General features: G+C 42.3%; 1 protein-coding gene across 1 annotated transcript in view; it reads left to right on the top strand.

The window, feature by feature from the left end:
* The first annotated feature begins 3,160 nt into the window (after window positions 1-3,160).
* The window catches only part of LOC111540883 (F-BAR and double SH3 domains protein 2-like), a 147,472-nt gene continuing 123,224 nt past the window's right edge, over window positions 3,161-27,408 (top strand). The window contains exons 1-2 of the mRNA XM_023209513.3: window positions 3,161-3,696; window positions 5,420-5,517. Coding sequence (XP_023065281.1) covers window positions 3,676-3,696; window positions 5,420-5,517 — 119 coding nt within the window. The 5' untranslated portion in view covers window positions 3,161-3,675. The remainder of the gene's footprint in view (window positions 3,697-5,419; window positions 5,518-27,408) is intronic.

The raw sequence follows: 27,408 nt of genomic DNA, 5'->3' as shown, positions 1-27,408 counted from the left end.
TATGTATCATTATATTATGTATTATGAGGAGTTGTGAATGTTGGAAACAATGTAAATAACATGCCTATTTTAACGTCTGGAACATGGAAGAGGCAAAATAAATGGCAGCTGTTATTCATTTCTTTTCAGAGTGAGATCCTATCTGTGGCCTCTTTGATGGAAGGGAGCCAGAACCTGCTTGCATAGCCCCAGGGACAGGGAGCTCACTCCCTCCAGGGGCAGCTCTGCCTGGAAAAGCTCCTTCCTGAGATGCAGCTAAGACCTGTCCCAGTTTTGTCTCTGGGGCCATAGTGCATGCTGCTCTGCACCATTTCCCCAAAGAATCTCAAGCAATGTTACTGGCAACATAGCGCTTCCCTGCATTGCAGAACAAGGCTCTGGAAGTCCCCAGCCCTGTTCAAAATGGTACATTTCAAGTCAGGCTTACATAAGTCACAGAAACCCTTCCCCGGTCCCCTAGAGTCTGGAACATAATGGATTGTATCCTCCTGGCTTTGCTTATTTTCCTGAGTTAGGAACTCTCCCAATTCCCTTGAATATTCTTCATACAGGAACATTCCTCATTGGACAACTGGGTTATGGTCTCAAGTCTATCATGTCAGGGTAAGTCACTTATGTTCACTGAGCCTCCAGTTCCCCATCAGTAAAAATGAAGAAAATAATACTATCCCACAGGTAAAGATTAGCTTGGAAAAGTAATATGAAAGTTTAGGGTTTGGAAAAGGCACTTGGTAAGTATTAAAACAATTTTTTTTAAAATCACATTTTTGAAATAGGAGTCAGTAGGTAAGCCCATCTGGTATTGCCCTTAGCTCTTTATAACACTTCCAAAGGAAATCATTCCAGAAAGTCAATGCGACTCCTGGCTTCAGAATGATGGCAAATCAGGTAGAGGATGCCCTCCTATATGCATAAACTAAATTCCCAGGGTCTGACTTCTTCTGTGAACAGCCTCCTAAGTTCTAGGCTCACTCACTTATCTTATTCTGCAGGCTAGCACCAAGGCCCAGAGAAAGCCCACTAGATCCATGGTAGAGGCTGGATCTCATGTCTCCCAACATCCAGCACCATTATACCCCAGTGCTCACTTCTTAAGAAGAGAGGTGAAGGGAGGATAATCTCTGGGCCAGACCAGTTGCACCCAAGACCAGGATTCAGCAAATCTTTGTTAAGCACTTGCTATGTGCATGACACTGCATCTGGGCCAAGTACTGTGTTACACCTCTTCAACTAGCCCAGTGTCATTCAAGGAATGTTTGGTCTGGAACTCAGTCTTGGTGAAGGCTGATTCTATCTTGCTCATCTCTAGAACCCCAGTGCCTGGCACAGGCTTGGAACAAAGCAGGACCTTAGCAAGTATTTTTTGAATGAATGATGAATCAACAAGCACTTACTAAGCACTACATGCCAGGCCCTGTGGTAGGAGAAATTCTATTCAATACAGCAAGCCTATGAGGTTAGCATTATACCTCCATTTTACAAGTGACGAAACAAGGCTGAAATAAGTGAATTGACTAGCTCAAGGCTTCACAAAAAATTGGTGGTGGAGCTGAGACTGGAGCCCAGCCTAGGGTACCTGTGGCCTGGGCTCTAGCTGCCACCCCACAGCTGTCAGGGCCCTAGGCCTCCATCCACCTGTCCCTTTGCCCCAGGCCTTCCCTGATTTAATTAAGGATTCTGGTGAAGGGCTAACTTTTGAACCCAGAAATAGCAAGACTAGTCTCCTAGTTCATCCACAGCTCTAGATTCATCTTACTCAAAACACAACTCTATCACTTTTCTGTACAAGAATCTAGCCTAACTCAATGTAAACAACCTGGGTTTAAGTTCCACCTTTTCAATTTCTGGCCATGTGGTCACCCGGGAAGTTACTTGTCTCTCCGGGCCTCATTCACCTTCCTCTTAGGCCTGACTGCACTTCTGAGAACAGCTGTCTGGGATCTCAACTTCTGAAAAAACAGTGGAGTAATCCAGCTCAGCCTCCACACAGCCCCGTGACTCAAAAAAACTCCCTGGGCATGGGGAAGAGGTATTCCTCTTCTGAGGACCCCAAGGGAGGCCAATAACCCTCCCTGTAGATGGTCTGAACAGAGCAGGAAGGTTCATGTGTGGTGGTGGGGTGCACTGCTTAGATAAGCACCTTCACTGGCAGATAAGGAAGCCCCAGCTTACCTAGCCTGTTAGGGGTAGGCAAAGTGGACTGGCACCCAGAGATCCTGACTCCCAGACAAGGGCTTCCTCTATGGCCTCTCCTGGCTCCTCTACTTTTCCTCGTGCCTATTATCCTGCACCTGTTTCTTTTTTAAAATAACCCATAGAACCCTTCCTGAAGCAGAGATTCTAGTCCTGCTGTGTAACCTTCAGAAAGGCTTCCCTCTATGGGCACTTGCCTCCCGTCTGTGAAATGGGGGCCTCGGCCTTAACGTTCTCTCGGTTCCCTCTCAGCGCAGTCAGTGATCTTTGACTTGAATGCCCTGCAGTAGAGTGCCGCCGTTTCCTTTGCAGAGCAATTGCCTTTCCGCCCTACAATCGCAATGGCCTGGCACCTGCGGCCAGCCGCAAAGCGACTCGTCCTTGCTCGCCCCTCTCGCGCACATCTAGCTGGTAGGAAGAGTGGGGGAGTTGAGGGGCTGAGAGGAAGCAAACGCCAGAATTCTGTATCCCACAGGGATGCTGACCCCCTACCCACTGCAAACATTTCCCTGCGAGCGTCGCCCCCCGCCCCCTGACACATAACACACACACACTGCAGCAGCAAAGGCGGGCAGGAGACGGGGGCGGCCTCTGCGCGTGCGTCGGCGCGGAGCCCTCTCCCGCCCACGTGCGCGCCCCCGAGCGGAGACGCGCGCCGGGGCGAGCTGGCGGGAAAGCGCGCTGGAAGCCCCCGGCTGGCTCTCAGCGTGGGGGAGGGAGGCCAGGAGGCGTCTGGAACGTGCCACTCTCGGAGAGAAAGGGGGGATTTTCGCGTGGCGCTGGCGTTTCTACACCTCCCACCCGCCGACCAATCCGTTAGCTCCCCCCTTCCCCTGCCGCGGTACGAAGCCCTGTGCCGTGGCCTCGCTCCCTACCGGCAGCGCGGACCGGCCCCTCGAACCCCGCTCTGGACGGAGCGGTTCCCTCAACAGCCGGAGCGGGGCGCTGCGCCGCGCGGCGAGGCCGGAAATTCCCGCGGCCTGAGTGGTGGAGCCCTAGTGGGGAGCGCGGCACCACCTTCCTCCTCCCGGGCGGGCGGGGGCGTTAGGCCCAGCGAGGGCCGGGCCTCCTGAGTGGGTGGGGTGGGGGCCGCTGCGTCCGCCAGGAGCGGCCCAGCAGGCGGCGGACGGGGAGCGCGGACGATTCTGCTGCGGCTCACCCGCCGCCCGGCCGGCTGAGACCCTCGCGCCCCCGCTCCCGGGGCCCCCGCCCCTTCACCGTCTCCGCCTCCTTTCTCACACACCCCCCGGGCCGCCCGGGCCCCAAGCCTTCCCGGCGCTCCTCCCCCTTCTCCTCACACTCGCTCTCTGGCCGGGGTCCTCCTGCCGCCCGCCGGCCTGCTCCCTTCGGGGCAAGTCCTGCTTCTTAGGCTCTCCTTTCACACACGCGCTTGCTTGCTGGGCCGTCCCCTCCTCTCCGGCCCTCCTCCTCCTGGTCCTTGCTAAGGCTGCCGTCGGGGAGGATTGATGTCCCTTCAGCATCATGCAGCCGCCGCCGAGGAAGGTAAGGGCGCAGTTGGTGGGCTTTGGGGTTCGGAGAGATGCGTACGCGGAACGCGGCTGGGGCGACCGCTGCGCCCCCTCCCCCTCCCGCAAGGGGCCGTGACCGCCCTCGCCTTGGGCTTGTCACCGACTTGCTGCCGGCTCCAGGTGGGGGGCGTGCTCGTGAGTTGCCTTTCCGACAGAGGGGCCGCCGGGGCTCGTCCCTCCTCTACGCAGGAGACCCCCAGACATTTCACAAGAGTTTCGGGTGTGCATTTGTGTGTGTGCGCGCGCGTGGCAGTGTTGCCCGCTGCAAAGTGCATTCTCCAGGCTGCACCGAGGGGGAGGCGGGGACGCCCCGGCAGCTTTGCAGAGCCTTGTGCGTGTGTGATTGTTTAGTCTGCACCAGCTTTGAGCCCCTCCAGCCGCCTGTCGCCAGCCCCGCCCGTTTGCAAATTTGCGAGGGATTTGTTTCTAGCCTAGCCTTAGGGTTTGGCCTGCTTTTCCTACGGGGCGGCCGAAAAGAAGTTGGAATAGTCACCGCCTCCTCACCCCAAGGGAAAATAAATTAAGGATTGACGGGTCCTGCCTCGCTCCCGACTGAGGGGCGAGGAGGCTGTAGTGCTGTCTTCTGAAAAGCGAGTACTGGGCCCGGGAGGTGCGTGGCGTGTGCACGGCGATCCGGGGTTGGATGACCAGGGTGGGAGTGACGGATGCACCCTGCTTGTCATCAGCCTCCCCGCTGCGCCCTTCCCCAGCTTTCCCAGGGGTCGAGGCTGTGTCCTTGTCTTTTTAATCCTACAGATGGATACTGAATGTCTACTCTGGGCACTGGGTGGATGAGGCCGTTCTGTCCTCCCCTCGTGGGCAAACATTTGCCTAACGCCTAACTCACCCATGTCTGCTGCCTCTGCTTTCTCTCTTTCCTAATCTGGGTTTCTCCATTTAAGTGAGTCATTTTCTTTCGAATATACCCCCACCCCTCCGGGTGGTCCCACTCCTGAGGCCGAGATTCCAGACCCACCGTAACTTCGAACCCTGGGGCCCGGCCTCGCGGGCGAGGCTCTCTGGCCAGCAGGCATTTGCTGTTCTCGCTGTTTGAAGTGGAGCCTCTACCGGGATCGGCTTGCCGGGGTAGTTTAAAAGCACTGCATACGCTGGAAGGTCACTTTTGCTTTCTCCTTTGTGAAAAAGAGATTGTGATTTGATGCACTGTCAGCAAGTCGAGGGCATCATTCTGAGACAGTGTGCTTTTTCGCAGCCATTATGGAGTAATTTATGTAGTCGACTCATGCATATTATCATGATTGTGTAAATATTGGTCATTGGGTATCAGGCACTCTTAGGCTCCCAGCCCCCATCCACACTCTGCTCGCCTCTCCTGGTGGTTAATGTCTTTGAATCTTTTTTAGAAATAGAAGACAGCCTCTTTTAAAACTCTAGGAAGACCTAGACATGGATTGAGCTTGTGTATGAAATGGAATGACTGGCAGTTTATTTTGCATGTCTTTAGTTTGTAATATTTATAGTCGTATATTTTCATTAAACCTCTGTTCAGGCTATTTGGCTTTAATGTTTCATTAAGTAAGTATCTTCAGTAAATAAAACTAGACGGCAAATAATGGATTTATGGCCTTCAGGGGAGAGGCGAGCAAGAGACATATTCTGACAGATGTATTTTCTTTAAGCAATTTTTTTGGGTTAAATTTGTAAAAAGACCTTCATAAATATATGGTGTATTTTAGGTGAAAGTTACCCAAGAACTGAAAAACATTCAAGTTGAGCAGATGACAAAACTTCAAGCCAAACATCAAGCAGAATGTGATTTGCTTGAAGATATGAGGTAAGGCTATAGTAAATAGTTCAAGGACTTCTGTTTCTCTGTTTCAAAGAAGCTTTAAGTTACCAAGCCCCAGGAACTGATGATGGAATTTCCTTTTGCATTTCCTGCTTTAAGGCTGTTAGAACTTTGACTCAGCTGGAAATTAGAACTGGAACTAACACAATACAAACTTTTTCCTTCAGTGGGGGACCTATAGTGCACACATAGTATTTGGAAAAAACAAGGACCTTAAAAGTCTTATTAGTCAAATTATAATAATTAAAGATTCTTGTTTAAATAATCTTTCCACGGAACTGTAACAATCATTTTATTGACCTTAACAGTTTTACACAGTTAGATTTTTAAACCAACACTTGTGGTTAATGGTTAATATCTGGGGGTGAGCCAGTCAACCCCAGATGATTATATGCTCTCACTGGGTTAGAACATGACAAATACAACTTTGTCTTTGAGTGCCAAATTTAGTGAGAAGTGTGTTTATCATATTTTATTTTATTATTGAGGTTACTCATATTCATAGTCAAGATAACTTTGAATAGCTAAGACATCTTGCTAATATTGTGAAAATCAGTATCTTTCTTCCTAGAGGGATGGATGACTTATTTTAATGAAAGAAATACCACTTATTTAACAGTCTTTTAATATAGACTGACAGTTCAACAAAGATTTTCGTCCAGAATGGGAGATGATTTGCATGGTGAAACAAGAGTGGCTGCAATTCTTATTTCTCTTTTGTAATACATTTATCAAATTGGAATTGGGTCTGTAAGCCTTATCAGTTACCTAGTTTTCTGGTAGTACACTAACTTCATGTTGGTTTCATGAAAAATATTAACTCGATGGTGTTATGATAAATTATGTGTTTGGATTGCTGTTTGTAGCCCAAAGATTTTAGTTTTAAGAATTTCCTTTTTTCCTCTCCTATATTTAGGCACTAGAAGCATTTCTGTTGTATACGTGTCTTCAGGGTTTCTGACTAAGGCATATAAATCTATTCTCATCCAATCTGGATATATCAAGATTGTTGTTTTCTGACTGAAAATTACAATTTTAATTCTGTATTTGTCTTTTCTCCCTTGTTATAACCATAGAAAATATTTAGACTTAAAAATGAAAATATTTAGACTTAAAAATTCCTATGCGAGGCCATGCGTGGTGGCTCACATCTGTAATCCCAGCACTTTGGCAGGCTGAGGTGGGCAGATCACCTGAGGTCAGGAGTTTGAGACCAGCCTGGCCAACATGGTGAAACACTGTCTCTACTAAAAATACAAAAATTAGCCAGGCATGGTGGCGTGCGCCTGTAGTCCTAGCTACTTGGGAGGCTGAGGCAGAAGAATTGCTTGAACCCAGTAGGTGGAGGTTGCAGTGAGCTGAGATGGCACCACTGCACTCCAACCTGGGCAACAGAGTGAGACCCTGTCTCAAAAGAAAAAAAAAAAAATTCCTGTGTGAGATATCTGAAACTCTTGATGTGGTTAAAAGTTTAAGGTTTTTAACTTATTAAGCAAACTAAGAAATCTCTAGATGAAGAAAGTGATAAATTTTCAGAAGCAGTTCAGGAAGGCAGAATTAGTTTGTAAGTGAAGATCCCACGTGGGGTATCGGTGGTCAGTGGTTGTAATAATTCCTGTTGATTGTGTCTTCTAAAGACTTCTTGATTGCATTTTGTCTGCATTTCCCCCTATTGTCTGTAGCTTGGTACAGGAGCTTATGGTAAAGAATGTGGACACTGCAGTCAGACAGTCCTGAGTTTGTGTCCTGGTATCTGTGCTGACTTGTGGAAAATGAATTAATCTTTATAAACTTAATTTTTCTCATTTGTGAAAAGGGGCAATAATGGCCTCTGTTCCCCAGGGTTGTGTAGATCAAATCACAGTGCGTGTGAGATATGGCACACATCTAAGCTAAGTTGATATAATCTCTTGCTCCTGTTCCTGTTGCTTAGTTTGTATTATTGCTGATCTATCACATTTGGCTTGCATTATACTAGTATCCTAATTATTGCAGTAGTGTCCTTATATCTTCCATCTCCCATCTCTCCTTTTAAATATTTCTTCCACATTAGCACCAGTTAGCTTTCTAAAAACATTATTATAGATCACTCCTCTGTGGCCTTCTAGATAAAGGCCAAACACCTTGTCATAGTATATATGGTTCTCTGCAACCCACCTGCAAGCTTCCTTTCCTGGCTTGGTTGCTATCATTTCATGCCCATGCATCCTTCCTCTTTCTTCCCCCAGCTCTGGTCACTTGGGACATCAGGTTGTCTAATTGTGCAGTCTGCATTCATACCTCTGTGTATGCTGTTGTCTTTGCCTGTTGATACCCTTCCACTTTTTCACCTGACAAATTCTTGATTACCAATAACTGAAAGTTCCTTGTTCTCTGTGATCTCAAAGGATTTTGATTTTTGCACATGCTTCTGGCATCCTCCCTCAGGTGAAGTCTTTGAAGTTATGGGCTGTTACTCATTTTTGTATTTTTATACCCTTGTCAAATGAATGTGACTGGCCATATTTAAATGTATCTTATTTTTTCTTGGGTGAGATACTGTATACACTCTGTAGGGGGCTATGGGTGCCTCTGTTGAGCTTGTGTTATATACTTTGGTTCATGTGATCACTTTAAATACACTATCCTGTTTGTTGTAGAGTATATAATATATAAAGGCAGAGATTGTTGGTGCTCCAAGGATTAACAGGTTATTTGTTTGAAGGAGTTAGTATGTTCTTCTATCTATATTAACTTAATGGAATGAATCCTTTCATTCCCATAGAGTTGTGAATAGGATACTGTATTACCTACTATAAAAACAAGAGTTTAGGTTTCTGATTTGCTTTTTTTTTTTTTTTCCCAAAGACAGTATTGAAAAAGTTGAAACTTGCCTTCTCTTGGTATTCATGATAACTTCAGTTGCCTGAGGAAGGAAGTGATCTGGCTTCTTTTGTCTGCTCTAGCAAGTGGAATGATTTTTTAAAAGTTCATTGGAAATCTCTGAACCTGGGTGTTTTTTTGTTTGTTTTTGAGACGAAGTCTTGCTCTGTTGGCCAGGCTGGAGTGCAGTGGTGCAATCTCAGCTCACTGCAACCTCTCCCTCCTGGGTTCAAGCAATTCACCTGCCTCAGCCTCCCTAGTAGCTGCCACCACACCTGCCACCACACCTGGCTAATTTTTTTGTATTGTTAGTAGAGTCTGAGTTTTACCATGTTGGCCAGACTGCTTTTGAACTCCTGACCTAAGTGATCCTCCCGCCTCAACCTCCCAAAATGCTAGGATTACAGGCATGAGCCACTGCGCCCGGCCCCAACTTGGGTTTTTATATGAATTAAGTTGTAAAGGATCTTGCTTGCTTTTCCTCTTTTGAGATTAGTACTCCTTCTCACCAGTGCCTCTTGCCAGTTTTATGCTCAATTTAAGTTAGTATGAATTCACTCAGAAAAGTACCAATAGCTTTTTATTCTTAAAGACATTAGTAGTATATATATATATTTAATTTGAGGCAGAGGCTCACTCTGTTGCCCAAGCTGGAATGCAGTGGTGTGATCTCTGCTTACTGCAACCTCTCCTCCCAAGCTCAAGCGATCCTCCCATCTCATCCTCCAGGGTAGCTGAGACTCCAGGTGCGCGGCTAATTTTTGTATTTTTTGTAGAGATGGGGTCTCACTATGTTACTCAGACTGGTCTTGAACTTCTGGCCTCAAGTAATCCTACTGTCAAGCCACTGTGCTCAGCCTGAGAAAATGTCAAAAGTTTTTATGACATTGAAAAAAGTTAAAAAGAAAATACACAGCACATTAGACTGTAAATATAATTTTATGCTGAATTTTATCTATTTCTTTCCCCTTACATCCCTTCTTCTTTCTTTCTTTCATTTTTTTTTTTTCTTAAGAGACAAGAGTCTTGCTCTGTTGCCCAGGCTGGAATGCAGTGGTGTGATCTTAGCTCACTATGTCTTTGTCCTCCTGAGTTCAGGCGATCCTCCTGCCTTAGCCTCCCGAGTACCTAGGACTATAGGCATGTGCCGTCACAACTGGCTTATTTTAAAAATTTTGTAGAGACAGGGTTTGTTTGTTGCCCATGCTGGTCTTGAACTCCTGGGCTCAAGTGATTCTCCCATTTCGGCCTCCCAAAGTGCTGGGATTACAGAAGTGAGCCACTACTGCTGCAACCCACCCCCATGGTCCCCAGTTTTTATCTTTTGGAATTTCAAGGGCAGGAGACCAATTATGATACAGTTTTTCTCCTTTGTTCTCCTCCCCTTCTTCAGTTCATTTGTTCTGCGGATGGCATTTGGAAGCTAGTATTTTGGGAATGAAGTATGAGATGAAAAGACAACTAATTTGTTGTTAATTGGGACATTCCATGCTTTGGGGAGGTTTTATACTGATGTGTTTTCTGTTGACTTTTGCTATCAGCAGTAGACAAGTAGTCTACTTTCTTTTTAGTTTATTATTGTATTTTTTTCTCTTTGCTTTTTAAGACCACTTACAATAAGTTTCTACATACTAGAGTCTGTGTACTTCTTAGAATTGTTCCTATGCTGTGCTGAGTAGAGTCAGTTAAGAAAATTTTTTGCAGTGACCCAGAATATAAAGAACTACTTTCTTAGAAGACATTTTAAGGAGGTCTATAATATGGAAAAGTTATTGAATTTTAGTCAGGTGAATAATATGTATGTTCATTTTATAGATGAAAGTGGAAACTGAGGCACAGTGAAATGAAGTGAATTATATTTGTGAGGACTCTAAGCTATTTGTCTTGATTTCCATACTACCGTACTGTCCCATGTATCTGTGTTTCCCAAGCTTTTAACCAAGGAACTCATCATGAGTCCAGTTGTAAAAAATATTTTGCCTATCAAAAAGTATAATATATTATCAGGAGTCTGGGTGCGGTGGCTCATGCCTGTGATCCCAGCACTTTGGGAGGCCGAGGCGGGTGGATCACTTGAGGTCAGGGGTTTGAGACCAGCCTGGCCAACATGGTGAAACCCTGTCTCTACCAAAAATACAAAAATTAGCTGGGCATGGTGGCACACACCTATAATCCTAGCTACTCTAGTTACTTGAGAGGCTGAGGCAGGAGAATCACTTGAACCTAGGACGTGGAGGTTGCAGTGAGCTGAGATAGTGCCATAGCACTCCAGCCTGAGTGACAGAGCTAGACACTGTCTCAGAAAAACCCAAAAACCAAAAAACAACCCTCCCCCCAAAAAACAGTATATTATCAGGGAACAATTTGTTTTCTTATTTTTTTATACATTGAGCTGTCAGTCAGCTCTAAATCACTATTTTCAAACCGTTAATGTGAGTTTAGCCAAAGTCAAAGACACTTAAAAAACTTTACCCCAGAGAAGGCTGAATATGTGATTTCTTATAGATGTTCTGAAGAATTGAAACTGGCTCAAGAAGCACCTGTCCTGCCTTTGCAGACATCTGGTGGTCTAGAGACCTCAAATGAGGAATCACTGTACTGTGTGTTACTTTCTCTGAACTGTAGATTCCCAGGAGTCACGGGAGATTGGATTCCGAGGTCTGTTTATGGATGTTCTGAGACTTTTTTTTTTTTTGAGACAGGTTCTCATTCTGTCACCCAAGCTGGAGCACAGTGGTGTGATCATGGCTCCCTGCAGTATTGATCTCCCAGACTTAAGTGATCCTTCTACCTCAGCCTCCTGAGTAGCTGGGACCACAGGCATGCACCACCATGCCTGGCTAATTTTGTATTTTTTGTAGAGACAGGGTTTCACTATGTTGCCCGAACTGGTCTTGAACTCCTGGGCTCAAGTGATCCTCCCACCTTGACCTCCCGAAGTATTGGGGTTACAGGTATGAGCCACTGTGCATGATGCTGACACCTTTTTTCAGTGTCTCAGAGACTGTTGTTATGTAGAAAGATCTTAGAGGTAATCTAATCTGGTCTAGAGTTTTTTTTTTTTTTTTTTAAAGGCTTTATTTATATACAATGTACATACCATGTAAGTTACATGATGCGACTGCATGTCGTATATGATTACATATCCCATTTAAAGTGTACCATTCAACGTTTTTTGTTTTTTTTTTCTTAGGGTCGTACAATCATCACGCCAGTTTAAAATGTTTTAGTTTCCCCTAAAAGAAACTTGGTACCCATTAGCAGTTGCTCCCCATCACCCTCTCCAGCCTTAAGCAACCACTTATCTACTTTCTGTCTCCACAGAAATGGAATCTATATAAATGGAATTCTGTAACATTGTAGTTTCTTGTGACTGGCTTATTTTGGCATAATGGTTCCTTTTTTTTTTCTTTCTTTCTTTTTTTTGAGACAGAGTTTCTCTGTGTCCCTCAGACTGGAGTGCAGTGGCCCAATCCCGGCTCACTACAACCTCTGCCTCCTGGGTTCATGCAGTTCTCCTATCTCAGCCTCCTGAGTACCTGGGTTTACAGGTACCTGCCACCATGCCCAGCTAATTTTTGTATTTTTAGTAGAGGTGGGGTTTTGCCATCTTTTGACCTCAAGTGATCCACCTGCCTTGGCCTCCCAAAGTGCTGGGATTATAGGCGTGAGCCACGGCGCCCAGCCTGGCATAATGTTTTCAAGATTCATCAGGTTGTAGTATCATTACTTCATTCCTTTTTATTGCCAAATAATATCCCATTGTATGGATATGACACATTTTATTAATCCCTTCATCAGTTGACAGAGATTTGGGTTGTTTCTACTTTTTACTATTATTAATAATGCTGCTGTGAACATTCATGTACAAGTTTTTGTATAGATATATATTTTTCTCTCGGATATATACCTAAGAATGGAATGTCTGGGTCATATAACTCTGTTTAACTTTTTGAGGAACTTTCAAACTGTTTTCCAAAATAGCTGCTCCATTTTATATTCCCACCAGCAGTAATACATGATGGTTCCTATTTCTCCACATCATGGCCAGTGCATGTTATTGTCTGTCTTTTGGATTATAGGCATTCTAGTGGATGTGAAGTGATATTGTAAGTGGCTTTGACTAGCATTTTTCCAACAGCTTATGATGGTGAGCATTTTTTCATATGCTTATTGGCCATTTGTATATTTTCTTTGAAGAAATGTCTATTCAGATGCTTTGCCCATTAAAAAAAATTGTTTTTATTGAGTTTTAAGAATTCTTTATATCTTACCAGATTTGCAAATATATGATTTGTAAATATATGCAGTATTTTTTTCCCATTCTATGGAAGAATCACTTGAGTTTCTTTTTTTTTTTTTTTTTCTGATACAGTTTCATTCTGTCACCCAGACTGGAGTGCAGGGGCATGATCATGGCTCACTGCAGTCTCCACCTTCTGGAATCAAGCAATCCTCTGACCCAGTCTCCGGAGTAGTTAGGACTACAGGTGCACACCACCATGCCCCGCTAATTTTTGTATTTTTTTTTTTGTAGAGATGGGTTTGGCCATGTTGCCCAGGCTGGTCTCAAACTCCCGGGCTCAAGCAATCCACCTGTCTCAGCCTGCCAAAGTGCTAGGATTACAGGCGTGAACCACATGCCGGTCCTCATGCCCTGAGTTTTTTATGTGCACTTAATTCTGAGAACCACTGGTAATGGAAAGAATAAGAACTTCGAAGGTAGGCCATAGATTGAAACACAGCTCTGCTGCTTATTAGCTGGGTAATCTTGGACAAATGGCTTAGCTTTTCTGAGCTTCGGTATTTTATATGTGTGAAACAAGATTAATATTGACCTTTTTGCTTTTCTGTGAAGTAAAATGAGACTGGTGAAATGCCAAGAATGGTAGGTATTTAGCATTGGTAGCTACTGTTATTAGTGGAAAACTGAAGTCCAGGAAGAATTTTGTCTTATTCAAGGTACAAAAGGAAGTTACTGTGTTTCATGAATTATAAGAAGCACATTTTTTTACATTCTTACATTTCTGAAATCAAGATGCGTCTTATGGTTCTTTTAGGCTGTGATGCAGTTGTCATTGTCTCTTCATGCATGGAACTTGTGGGATGGGTATCAGCAGGCTTGTAAGGAAATCCCAGAGACAATGGTTGGCATACAAATGTTGGATCACCTGGGCTTTTTTGATAGCATGGAGGATGGTAATTTGTGGAAAAATATGGATATCAATGACTGATTAAAAAAATTGATTCAGAAGAGTTCAACTCTGAATATGACCCATTTATACACTAGTTTATTTCATTTATCTTTTTTTATTATGCATAGAAGTAATATATGCTAAACTCTGACTAAATAAGTTTAAAATAACTCTTTTAATAAGTATAAATAAAAATTCTAAGTGACAAGGTATTGTGTTAATTGGCAGCATTTTTTCTTAGCAGAATATACAATAATGTGTCTTGCAGTTAATGGTGTTTTTATTTTTTAAATTCAAAAAAAAATTTTTTTTTTTGAGACACAGTCTTGGTTTGTTGCCTAGACTGGAGTGCAGTGGTGCGATCTTGACTTACTGCAACCTCTGCCTTCTAGGCTCAAGCAATCCTTATGCCTCACCCTCCTGAGTAGCTGGGATTACAGCTCTGTGCCACCATGCCCAGATAATTTTTGTGGCAAATTTTTTTTTTTTTTTTGAGACGGAGTCTCGCTCTGTTGCCCAGGCTGGAGTGCAGTGGCACTATCTCGGCTCACTGCAAGGTCCGCCTTCTGGGTTCACGCCGTTCTCCTGCCTCAGCCTCCTGAGTAGCTGGGACTACAGGTGCCTGCCACCATGCCTGGCTAATATATTTTTTTTTTTTTTGTATTTTTAGTTGAGACGGGATTTCACCGTGTTAGCCAGGATGGTCTCGATCTCCTGACCTCGTGATCTGCCCACCTTGGCCTCCCAAAGTGCTGGGATTACAGGTGTGAGCCACGGCGCCTGGTCTAATTTTTGTAGTTTTTATAGAGATAGGGTTTCGCTATGATGGTTAGGGCTGGTCTCCAACTCCTGGCTTCAAGTGATCTGCCTGCCTCGAGCTCCCAAAGTGCTGGGATTACAGGCATGAGCCACCATGCCCAGCCCTCAGTGATGTTTTAGATATGATGAAAACTGGAAGTAGTAGATCAGGTACTGGACTCTGGTATTTAAAAATTCATTCAGCAATCATAATTGCTTCTCAATTAGTGTTCTTTCAAATTAGAACTTAAAATGTTGTAAATCTTGAGAGGGAGAATTTTTCAAAAACTGAGAGCTGCAAGAACAAAGATCAAGTAGGGCTACACTTAAATAACATTTCTTTGAGAGAAGGAGAAAAGAAAATTACCTGATTTTAAAATTAATAAAAGGTAATATGCAACTTCAAATGACTAAATGAAATCTAAGTTTAAATATATACTTCCATATTATTGTCAGTTATGTTGGGGGAGAATAAGAAGGAGATGCTAACTAGGCAGAGAAGGAAATATAGTTTGAGAGGGTCTACTTAATTAAAACTCTTTTTGTCACAGACCACTGTGTACTTGAATGGAAAGAATTAGGGTTTTGGTAATACCTCTTCCTATTGGTGACTATTGGCTTATTAGCTCCTAAGCCATTATTCATAAATCTTTACCTGCTCCTAAAATTTAAAGATTCTGTTCTGAATGGGACAGCCATTGCAGCCCACTGCAGGTGAAGATATTTTATGATTCATAGACATGAATGGAGGATACTCTCTTGAACTTGATGGTATTAAACTTAGGACTAATAATGAAAGTTACTTATCTCTAGGGTTAAGAATGGAAGTGTTACTCAGGCACCGTAACTTGTGCCTGTAGTCCTCGCTAAGGCAAGAGGATCTGCTTGAGCCCAGGAGCTTAAGGCTGCTGTGATCTATGATAGAACTTGTGAGTAGCCACTACAGTCCAGCCTGGGCAACTTAGCAAGACCCTATCTCTAAGAAAAAAGTACTGAATAATTTTTGTATATACTTTACCTTCACCTGGTCTTTTTAGCCATACCCAGGTATATAAATATAAGAGATTATGAAGGTAATTTGTATGGTAGCATAGGTGTGATATACTGGAACAAGTGGTAGTTTAGAGCAGTGGTCCCCAACCCTTTTTGGCACCAGGGATTGGTTTCTTGGAACGCAATTTTCCCATGGACTGTGGGCGGGGTCGGGGGGATGTGCATCACATTTATTGTACACTTTATTCCTATTGTTGTTACGTTGTAATATATAATGAAATAATTATGCAATCCAACATACTGTAGAATCAGTGGGAGCGCTGAGCTTGTTTTTCTGCAACTAGATGGTCTCATCTGGGGTTGTGGGAGACAGTGACAGATCATCAGGGATTAGATTCTCATAAGGATCATGCAACCTAGATCCCTTGCATGTGCAGTTCACAATAGGGTTCATACTATGAGAATCTAATGCTACTGCTGATCTGACAGGAGGCAAAGCTCAGGTAGCAATGTGAGCAATGGGGGGCGACCGTAAATACAGATGAAGCTTCGCCTGCTTGCTTGCCTGCCACTTATCTCCTGCTGTGTGCCCCAGTTCGTAACGGGCCACGGACTGTTAGTGGTTCATGGCCTGGGAGTTGAGGACCCCTGGTTTAGAGGCATGCAACCTGGGTATCAATTCTAGTTCACAAATTATGGCGCCCGGCCGTAATTTGTTTTGTAATTGAGAACATCAATTTAGAAATTTATAGTCTCTGGCCGGGCGCAGTGGCTCACGCCTGTAATCCCAGCACTTTGGGAGGCTGAAGTGGGCAGATCAAGAAGTCAGGAGATCGAGACCATCCTGGCCAACATGGTGAAATCCCGTCTCTACTAAAAATACGAAAAATTAGTTAGGCATGGTGGCACGTGCCTGTAGTCCCAGCTACTTGGGAGGCTGAGGCAGGAGAATCGCTTGCACCCGGGAGGCGGAGGTTGCAGTGAGCTGAAATCACACCACTGCACTGCAGCCTGGGCAACAGAGCGAGACTGTGTCTCAAAAAAAAAAAAAAAATATATATAGTCTGACTTATTCTTTAAAGAGTAACCTGTGGGTTGAAACCTGAAATTAACCTCAAAGATAAACTGCTCAAGTGATGCTATAGAATCTTTCACCACGGTTAGTAGTCCTAGGTACCTGCCATCTTTCTGTATGTTGGTAATAATTCTCCTCATGATTGCTGGATAGTTTCTGCAACTCCAAGTACTATATTTTCATATAACAACTTCAGGTGGAAGAAGAGGAGGACAGGACAATTTATCCTTATGCAAATTTTTCCTACCTTTTTCCCTCCTTCCCCTGTCTCTGTTTCCTTCCTTTTTTCTTTTGTTCCACTAGGGAAGAAATTTTTACGGAAAATTATCTCAATAGACTTTCCCTTATATTTCATTGTCTGTGTTTGCTTCATATGCTTGAGCATGCTTAGCTGCAGAGGAGGCTGGGAATGTGATCTTGGAACTGGGTCCTTGCCTACAAACAAAAAGGGTAGTGGTGGCAGTAATGTAGCTTTTGCCACATTATTGTTTTGCCTGATTTGCTGCAGGGACCCATTTCCAGTTTACTCCTAGAGGTTCCCATAAAAGTATTAAAAAATGTATCAGGGTTAGATTATGAGGGATATCACTGGAACTCCAGTTGTCCCAAGCCAACTGATAATTAAAGACTCCATAGAAATCATTTGTATTCCCTCTTCCCAACTCCTTTTGAATTAAATATGTGAGGTTAGGAGTAGGTTTTTGTATTTTCCATAGATAGTGGGTCACTACGCCAGTGGCCTCTTAGGATTCTCCTACCAATCTTACCACTTTCAGTCTTCTGATAATTTGGAGAAATGGTGGTCTAAGGGCCCTCAGGCAATTGTGTTCTTAGTGAACTCATTTTTTTTTTTTTTTTTTTTGAGATGGAGTCTTGCTCTATCGCCCAGGCTGGAGTACAGTGGAGTGATCTTGACTCACTGTAACCTCTGCCTCCCGGGTTCAAGCAATTCTTCTGCCTTAGCCTCCCGAGTAGCTGGGATTACAGGTGCATGCCACAATGCCCGGCGAATTTTTTGTATTTTTAGGAGAGATGGAGCTTCACTATGTTGGCCAGGCTGGTCTCGAACTCTTGACCTCAGGTGATTCCTCCCCCACATTCTGTCTCGGCCTCCCAAGGTGTTGGGATTACAGGCTTGAGCCACTGCACCCAGCTGTGAACTTCTTTTTACTTCTCAGGTGAAAGCATTAGTGAAGTGACTAAATTGAATGGAGGGAAGGCCATGTAAAGAGTTTTAATCACCCTTAGCTAAATAATTTGCCCCTCAATAATTGATGATTGGCAGTTTACTCTTGAGAGTATCAAATCTGAAGCTGTTTATCTGAGGAGGCCCGAGGTGGTAAGTCAATGGTTTTCTTTTATTTTTTTTTTTGAGAGGGAGTCTCACTCTGTCTCCCAGGCTGGAGTGCAGTGGCACGATCTTGGCTCATTGCAACTTACGCCTCCCGGGTTCCAGTGATTCTCCTGCCTCAGCCTCCCGAGTAGCTGGAATTACAGGTGTGTGCCCCACGCCTGGCTAATTTTTTTGTACTTTTAGTAGAGATGGGGTTTCATCATGTTGACCAGGCTGGTCTTGAACCCCTGACCTGAAGTGATCTGCCCACGTCGGCGTCCCAAAGTGCTGGGATTACAGGCGTGAGCCACCACACCTGGCCTAGTCGATGGTTTTCTTTGTAAATTCTCCAGATGTTCATTTGAGCCCCACAGATGCCATTCCGTGTTGTTGGTATCAGTCTTTAGGGGTGATCTGATGCATAAGCAGGAGTTATTTTTCTAAGTCTGGTTTGTGATCTTGGCTTTTCAGTAACTAATTTGGGATCCAGGCACAGAAACTTGTAACCCTGTCCTTTGTCCCGCTGCTGCAGATGTTCTGTCAGTGTTGGTCAGGAGTAATTTATGGAACCTTAGCTGGTATTTTTGTTAATTTCATTTTGTTGTGTCCTTCCAGTGTTCCTTGATCATGCTTTGTTTTAACATTCCATTTGATCTTTTTGGCATTCATGTGGTAATCCTTTGTCATCCAGATGTTTTCTGTTTTGTGAGCTTTGAAATAATCCCAATTTAAAAAGAAAATGTTATTTCTGGTGTTATGAAAAGTGTTACCATGTCCACAGAAACAAGTTGGAGTATATATTATGTATGTCTCCTGATTGTATTTTAGTGATAATTGTTTTTCCTCTTACTGGTGATTGGAGGATGGGAGCAAGGGGCAGATACTTTTTTGTTGTTTGCTTTTGAGACAGAGTCTTATTCCGTCGCCCAGGCTGGAGCACAGTGGTGCAATCTCGGCTCATGGCAACCTCTGCCTCCCGTGTTCAAGAATTCTTGTGCCTCAGCCTCCTGAGTAGCTAGGATTACAGGTGTGCAGCACGATGCTTGGCTAATTTTTGTATGTTTCATAAAGATAGGGTTTTGCCTTGTTGGCCAGGCTGGTCTTGGACTTTTGGCCTCAAGTGATCCACCTGTCTTGACCTCCCAAAGTGCTGGCATTACAGATGTGAGCCATTGTACCCAGTCTAAACATTTTATTGTATATTATTTTTTGTGTGTTTTGAATTTTAGACTGTGTATATTATACTCAAAACTAAAATTCAGTGATTCAGTAATACTGGTAAACATTTTATTGCGTATCTGTTAAGCATAACAGATATTTGACAGATATTGTGAAAGTTCGTATTCGTTGATGCTAAAACGCCATTTTTGGCTTTTAATTAGTTTTTAGTGAAGCTATTTTCATTATTAATAGACTTTAAAATGTATTTCTAATATGTAAAAGTATTAAGAATACTTGATTTACAAACTTTTCTTCATAAAATGATTGGTTTCCAGTTGGTTGTAGCGCAAAGTTGGGAAAACAAGCTTTATGTACTACTGTGTTCCTTTCTTTCTGTATTGTGGAATTTTTTTTTTTTTAGAGGGAGTCTTGTCCTGTTGCCCAGGCTGGAGTGCAGTGGCATGATCTCAGCTCACTGCAACCTCTGCCTCCCAGGTTCAAGCGATTCTCTTGCCCCAGCCTCCCGAGTAGCTGGAATTACAGGTGCCCATGACTACAGACGGCTAATTTTTGTGTTTTTAGTAGAGATGGTAGAGATGGGGTTTTACCGTGTTAGCCAGCCTGGTCTTGAACTTCTGACCTTGTGTTCCGCCCACCTCGGCTTCCCAAAGTGCTGGGATTACAGGCGTGAGCCACTGCACCTGGCCGTGGATTATTTTGTCTTGAAACAAGCAAACATGTTAGATAGTTAGAGTCTTGCCTAATCTCAAATTTCATTTTAGCTGCCTTTATCCAAAGGTTTTATATCATAGCCATCAATTTAAACATGGTTTCTGTTGTAAAATGTAGTTTTGCATTAGCCAACTCACTCCATGGAAGAATTGTTTGCTCTGTTTTACTAAAAGAAGTATTTTATATAATAGTTTTTTTTAGTTACATTGAATCAGTTGAAATTGTTAGTATTCCATTTTATTTATTTATTTATTTATTTATTTATTTATTTTTTGCATTTGTTAGCTATTCCTCTTTTTAAAGTGGTCATTCTAAGATATGACATTATGTTTTTTGTTTTTATTTTTTTGAGACAGGGTCTCACTCTTTTGTCTGGGCTAGATTATAGTGCTGTGATCATGGTTCACTGCAGCCTCAACCCCTTGAGCTCAAACAATCCTCTTGCCTCAGCCTCCTGAGTAGCTCAGACTACAGATGTGTGCCACTATGCCTGGCTAATTTTTTAAATTCTTAGTAGAGACAGGGTCTTACTGTGTCACCCAGGCTGGTCCTGAACTGTGGAGCTCAAGCAGTCCTCCTGCTTTGGGCTCCCAAAGTACTGGGATTATAGACATGAGCCACCACACTTGATCTACACCATGCATTCTTAATTTATCACTGTTTACTTAGAATTAATATTGTACCATTCCACATATGACGTTACAATGATCTAATTACGGTTATTCCATCCCGGACTTTGTGCTGCATACTTTATAAACCTCATAATATAATGTTAGTTTTCTTTAAACAGTTATCTTTTAAAAAGATTAAGAGAAAGAAAAAAAAGTCTTATATTTACTAATCCTGACCCTTCTTTCCTTCCTGAGACCAACATACAGGTTTGAGTTTCCATCTGTTGTTATTTCCTTTCAGCTTAAGGAACTTCCTTCAGCATTTCTGGTGCAATTCTGCAGCTTTTGACAATCCTCTTAGCTTTCGTATATCTGAAAATGTCTTTATTTCACCCTCATTTTAGGAAGATATTTTTGCTGGATGTAGAATTCTGGGTTGGTCACTCCAGTGTCTTCTGGCTTTCATCATTTCTGATGAGAAGTTAGCTCTTACTTATAGACTTGTTCATGTTTGTGGAATGTGCCTTTCCTTGCTCTAATAGCTTTTTTCTCTTTATCTTTGGTTTCCTACAGTTTGAGTGTAATGTGACTAGTATAGTGTCTGTAATTATCTTGTTTGGGGTTCGTCATTCAATGGTTGATGCTTTTTATGAAACCTGGGAAACTTCTGGCCATTATTTCCTATTTTTTGAGATGGAGTCTTACTCTGTCGCCCAGGCTGGAGTGCAATGGCATGATCTCAGCTCACTGCAACCTCTGCTCCCCTGGTTCAAGTGATTCTCCTGCCTCAGCTTTCCGAGTAGCTGGGATTACAGGCATGCGCCACCACGCCCAGCTACTTTTTGTATTTTTAGTAGAGGCGGGGTTTCACCATGTTGGCCAGGCTGGTCTCGAACTCCTGACCTTTGGTGATCCACCCACCTCGGCCTCCCAAAGTGCTGGGATTACAGGTGTGAGCCCACTGCACCCGGCCTGTTATTTCTTCAAATATTTTTTTTTCTGCCCCATTCTCTCTTCTTCTTCTTTTTTTTTTTAATTATTATTATTATACTTTAAGTTCTAGGGTACATGTGTACAACGTGCAGGTTTGTTACATATGTATACATGTGCCATGTTGGTGTGCTGCACCTATTAACTCGTCATTTATATTAGGCATTCCTCCTAATGCTGTCCCTTCCCCTTCCCCCAACCCCATGACAGGCCCTAGTGTGTGTTGTGCCCCATCCTATGTCCAAGTGTTCTCATTGTTCAGTTCCCACCTATGAGTGAGAATGTGCAGTGTTTGGTTTTCTGCCCTTGTGATAGTTTGCTGAGAATGATGGTTTCCACCTTCATTCATGTCCCTACAAAGGACATGAACTCATCCTTTTTTATGGCTGTATAGTATTCCATTGTGTATATGTGCCACATTTTCTTAATCCAGTCTATCATTGATGGACATTTGGGTTGCCAAATGTAGAAAACTGAAACTGGATCCCTTCCTTACACCTTGTACAAAAATTAATTCAAGATGGATTAAAGACTTAAATGTTAGATCTAAAACCATAAAAATCCTGGAAGAAAACCTAGGCAATATCATTCAGGACATAGGTGTGGGCAAGGACTTCATGACTAAAACACCAAAAGCAATGGCAACAAAAGCCAAAATAGCCAAATGGGATCTAATTAAACTAAAGAGCTTCTGCACAGCAAAAGAAACTACCATCAGAGTGATCAGGCAACCTACAGAATGGGAGAAAATTTTTGCAATCTACCCATCTGACAAAGGGCTATTATCTAGAATCTAAAAAGAACTTAAACAAATTTATAAGAAAAAGTCAAACAACCCCATCAAAAAGTGGACGAAGGATATGAACAGATACTTCTCAAAAGAAGACATTTATGCAGCCAGCAGACACATGAAAAAATGCTCATCATCACTGGTCATCAGAGAAATGCAAATCAAACCCCAGTGAGATACCATCTCACACCAGTTAGAATGGCAATCATTAAAAAGTCGGGAAACAACAGGTGCTGGAGAGGGTGTTGAGAAATAGGAACACTTTTACACTGTTGGTGGGAGTGTAAACTAGTTCAACCATTGTGGAAGATAGTATGGAGATTCCTTAAAGATCTACAACTAGAAATACCATTTGACCCAGCCATCCCGTTACTGGGTATATACCCAGAGGATTATAAATCATGCTGCTATAAAGACACAAGCACACATGTTTATTGCAGCACTTTTCACAATAGCAAAGACTTGGAACCAACTCAAGGGTTTTTTTTTTTTTTTTTTTAATTTTAATTATACATATGTTAAACTGCTTGATAATATTCTATGTTCTTCATATTGGATAACTATATTGATCTGTTTTCTGGTTCATTGGCCCTTTCTTCTGTAGTTTTCAATCTGTTGTTAAGTCCATCCAGTAAAGTTTTCATTTCTGATACTGTACCTTCAAGTGACTGAATATATTTACGATAGCTGTTTTAAAGCTCTTGTGTGCTATTTCCAACATTAGAATGATCTTGTCTTTTTTTGGTTGGCTGCTTTCCTCCCCTGATTTTGAATCATATATATCTATTATTTGCATATCTAGTAATTTTTCATTATTTGGACATTGTGATTGATATGTTATTGAACGTCTCATTGTGTTGTTTTTCTTTAAAGAGTGTTGAGTTTTGTTTTGGCAGAATGAAATTATTGATTCTTTCAAGATTGATTTTGTGTTGTGGCAAGCCTAACTTTTGTCCCTTGTTCTAACACTTGGCGTTTACTCTAGTTTATGATTTTTCTGGGGTTTTCACTGAATGCCTGAGTGCCCAAGGCGTGTACAATGTCTCTCCATTCTGAATGGACTGGAATTCCAATATCTCCCATCAGAGAGCAGCCTTTGGTATCTGTTCAGCTCTCAAGCCTATGACAGCAACTCTGCTAGGCCTCATGGAGTCCTGCCATGGCTTACATGTAGCCCAGTGCTCTGCCAAGGGCACTCAAGGAACCCCCATGCAGACTTCTGGGGCTACCTCTTCTGCATTGTTGCCTTCATTCCTGGACCCTCTCCTATAAATTCTAGCCACTTCCATATGCCAGGACCCTGATTCAGTGAGACCATCATGCTTGGGCTTAGGTTCCTCCTTCCTGTGGTTCAGTTGGGAAAGTGTCACAGGCAGAAAGCTGAAGTGAACATGGTACACACCTCCTGTGCTGCCTATTGTTTAGTTGCCTGAAAATACTAGAGTTGTATGTATCTTGTCTAGTTTTATGGATGTTACCTGGGGAGGGCTAGTCTGGCATCAGTTATTTTGTCATGGCTAGAAGTAGAAGTCTACTTCTTAAATGTATTGGAGGAACATTTTTAGCTGTCTTTAAATATATAATTAAGATGATGTATTTATACATACTTAATATTATATAATCTTAATCCCCTGCTTTTGGATATATGAGTTTGGATATTCCATATACAACTGTATGTATGCTGTACCACAGGAACTTTTTTTTTTTTGAGACAGGGCCTCACTGTATTGCCCAGGCTGGAGTGCAGTAGCATGATCATGGCTCACTGTAGCCTCAATTTGTTGGGCTCAAACAGTCCTCTTGCTTCAGCCTCTCAAAGAACTGGGACCACAGGTGCATGTCACTATGCTTGACTAATTAAAAATTATTTTTTGTAGAGATAGGGTCTCACTGTGTTGTCCAGGCTGGTCTTGAACTCCTGGGCTTAAGCAGTCCTCCTACCTTGGCCTCCAAAAGTGCTTGGCCTCCCAAATTGCTGGGATTATAGGCGTGAGACACCGGGCCTGGCCTTAGAGCATTTTTATTACCCCAGAAAGAAGCATTTTACCCCTTGGCTGTCACCCTTCCCCCTTTTTGTCCATTTGCCCAGGCCTAGCCAACCACAGATTTACTTTCTGATTCTATAAGTTTGCTTATTTTGGATATAAGTAAGTAGAATCATATATGTTTGTCTTTTTGAGGCCAAGGGTTTGAGACCAGCCTGGGCAACATAGGGAGACCTTGTCTCTAAAAAAAAAAAGAAAGAAAGAAAGAAAACAGGGATTGGTGGCACTTGCTTGTAGTCCAGCTATTGGGGAGTCTGAAACAGGAGGATCACTTTAGCCCTGATGGAAGGATAAGGTTGCAGTGAGCTGTGAGTGTGGCACTGCACTCCAGGCTAGGTGACAGAATGAGACCGTGTCTCAAAAAGAAAAAAGAAAAAGAAAGGAATCAAACGAAATTTTCATACTATTTCCAAGCAGTAAGAGTGCCTATTTAGACATTTATTTTCTCAGCCCTTATTAGATCCTGGCAGGAATCTATTGAACATAGAATCATCTTTTCCCTGGTTTTGACAGCTGTCCTCAATTTCCTTGAAAGTAGAAGACAGGTATCTTTCACTCAGGATTATTTTCGATAATTGGGGGCATAGCACTTTCAATGCCCACTGTGTCCAAACACTGTGGCTGGAGTATGTAGTATCTTATATCAAGAACTACTACTAGAATAGGCTGGGCGCAGTGACTCAAGCTTGTAATCCCAGCACTTTGGGAGGCCGAGACGGACGGATCATGAGGTCAGAAGATCGAGACCATCCTGGCTAACACGGTGAAACCCCGTCTCTGCTAAAAAATACAAAAAAAAAAAAAAAGCTGGGTGTGGTGGCGGGTGCCTGTAGTCCCAGCTGCTCAGGAGGCTGAGGCAGGAGAATGGCGTAAACCTGGGAGGTGGAGCTTGCAGTGAGCTGAGATCCGGCCACTGCACTCCAGCCTGGGTGACAGAGCAAGACTCCATCTCAAAAAAAAAAAAAAAAAAAAAAAAAGAAAAGAACTACTACTAGAATAGATATCAAAGAAGAAGTGTAAGACTCAGTGTCTCTGTGCATGTTTCGGTCTAGCTGATTAGTACTGGAGTGGAAGAAGGCACATGGACTGGAGCTTTCTGTTTTTTCATATCTGGGATTATTGAAAGATTCTGTGAAACACTGGACTATTAGAGATCTCTGATATTTATATCTGGGGTTTGGGTTATATTTTGAGATATTTCCACAGTTAAAAATGCGTTGTCTGTCTTCTTTGTCTTAGGACCAGACAGTTTTATGGTGACTACCAAGGAAGGATATAAAGTTTCTGAATAGAACTAAAGTCTTGCTATGCAGCAAGTTTTTTTCTTTTCCTGGTGAAGTAATTATGTTTATTTTTAACTTGTTGGTAATGTACCTAAAATAAAATATACGCCACAGATAGCTTAGAATCAGCTCATATTGGGTAGGAGAAATGTATATAATCTCATAATACTTTGTATTAGTTAATAAACTCTCTAAGTAAAAATTTCTTTTTGTATGTTTAAAAACAATAGGTTACAAAAGTTATTGAAATGCTTCTTACCTAGAAAATAAGTTGCTGTTAGTCAATTTTATTTGCTTGAGTACAAATATGCTTCTGAAGAGACACAATAATTCTAAGTTTACTTTCAGGAAACTAACCAGGTTTCCAAAGTTCCATTAGTTTATACAATTTTTAAAATGGCTTTGACAATGACTTATTTTATTCTTGTGTCTTTTGTCATTGATCCAGGTCTAATTTTGATATATTATTATACATGTGTTAAAATTAAGTCTTCAAACCTCCTATATGTTATACATCAGCATTGTTTTAACAAAGGAGAAGGCAAGAGAAGAGACCTAAGTGCTTAATTTTATGTGAGTAACTCTGTCAGGCAGAATGCTGTGAAAGATTTATGGTGTGTCTTTCAAATGTCTAATATAATTCAAAGATAAGATGTGTCTTGGACGCAAAATGTTTATAAGAAATAATGTCTTTAACTTTCATAAAATACTCATACAAATTACGTTAACTTTTATTTGTGTCTATACAAATAGAAAAGTCATTTGATTAAAATGTTTGATATGTGTCCTATGCCATGATCTCAAAGGAATGTGTTTCACTTTAGTGAGGAATTATCTGACGAATGTCTCCCACTTTTTTCCTGGAAAAGAAAACTAGGCATCTTAAACTGGGTCTTAAATGTGATATAGATGAGAACATTTAAAATCATGGTGTTCAAAGGTGAATTTGATTATATATCACCTGACAAGATTATTTTGGCAACTTGATTAATATTGGTGAATCTGAAAGGAAAGTAATTTTTTTTTTTTACTTGAAAATGCAGTCTTAAAAAATATGCAGCCTTAGTTGGGGATTTTAACCCTTTCTTCCCAGCTGTTTTTTTTTTTTGTTTGTTTGTTTTCTTTTTGGTCCATTAAGGTATTTTACTTGTAAGTATGTATTGCATCCCTAGGAAAAGAATCCCAGGATTTTCCCTCTTGTGTGTTTTTGTCTTACGTCTTTGTGGTCTGTGATGCCAACTGATGTTATAAGTACAGTTAAACCAAACTGACAGAATGGGAGCAGATTATTCTGCCACTTTTCTAGATCTTTGAGTTGCACATCAAATCTGGGGCTGAGCATTCCAGTTTAGCCTACCTGTGAGGTTCACAACATTTTTCCTAGCTGTGTGATCATCAGTGATTTCAGATTTGCCGGTGTAACCATACTTTATCATCATAGTTAGAAACAGGACTCTGACTTTGGAGCACAGCCTAATAAGAACCTGCCTCTTTTTTTGGCATTGTTGATGCTCATGAGAGCATCATTCAAGACATTCATGTGCCCCATTGTGGTGGTGCAGAATAATGGCAGAAAAAGCCCCCAGCTGTTTTTTGTGTACCATGATATCAACACTTTTGAAAAATGAGAGGACATAGTAATCTTCTGTTGTCTTTCAATTTTTACTAAATTCACCTAAGCACTATGTAAAAAATGTTATAATAAAAAACATTGGAAGATTTCCATGACTCTCTTCATATTAAGGTCTGTTCATGACAAATTTAAACTTTAATTTCTTTATGATAAGATTATCTCTTTTCAGGTAACTCAGTTTGACCACCTTCTTTTGATTTATAGCGTATCAAAGGCTGAAAGGCAAAGAAGTTTAAAGATTCCCTTTTATTTGAGTCAGTTGGCCAGCACCTGTAACTAGAGAAAAGGCAGCTCTGTTTAGACTACGTTTGATCAGTCTGAGAGGTGATACACTCTTCAGCCTCTGTGCTGTTTTGAGGTGGTGGAGGGGGATGG

The sequence above is a fragment of the Piliocolobus tephrosceles genome, chromosome 13, assembly GCF_002776525.5.
Source record: "Piliocolobus tephrosceles isolate RC106 chromosome 13, ASM277652v3, whole genome shotgun sequence".
NCBI lineage: Eukaryota > Metazoa > Chordata > Mammalia > Primates > Cercopithecidae > Piliocolobus > Piliocolobus tephrosceles.
The sequence above is the reverse complement of the archived record's forward strand: the minus strand, read 5'-3'. Positions and strand labels throughout refer to the sequence as shown.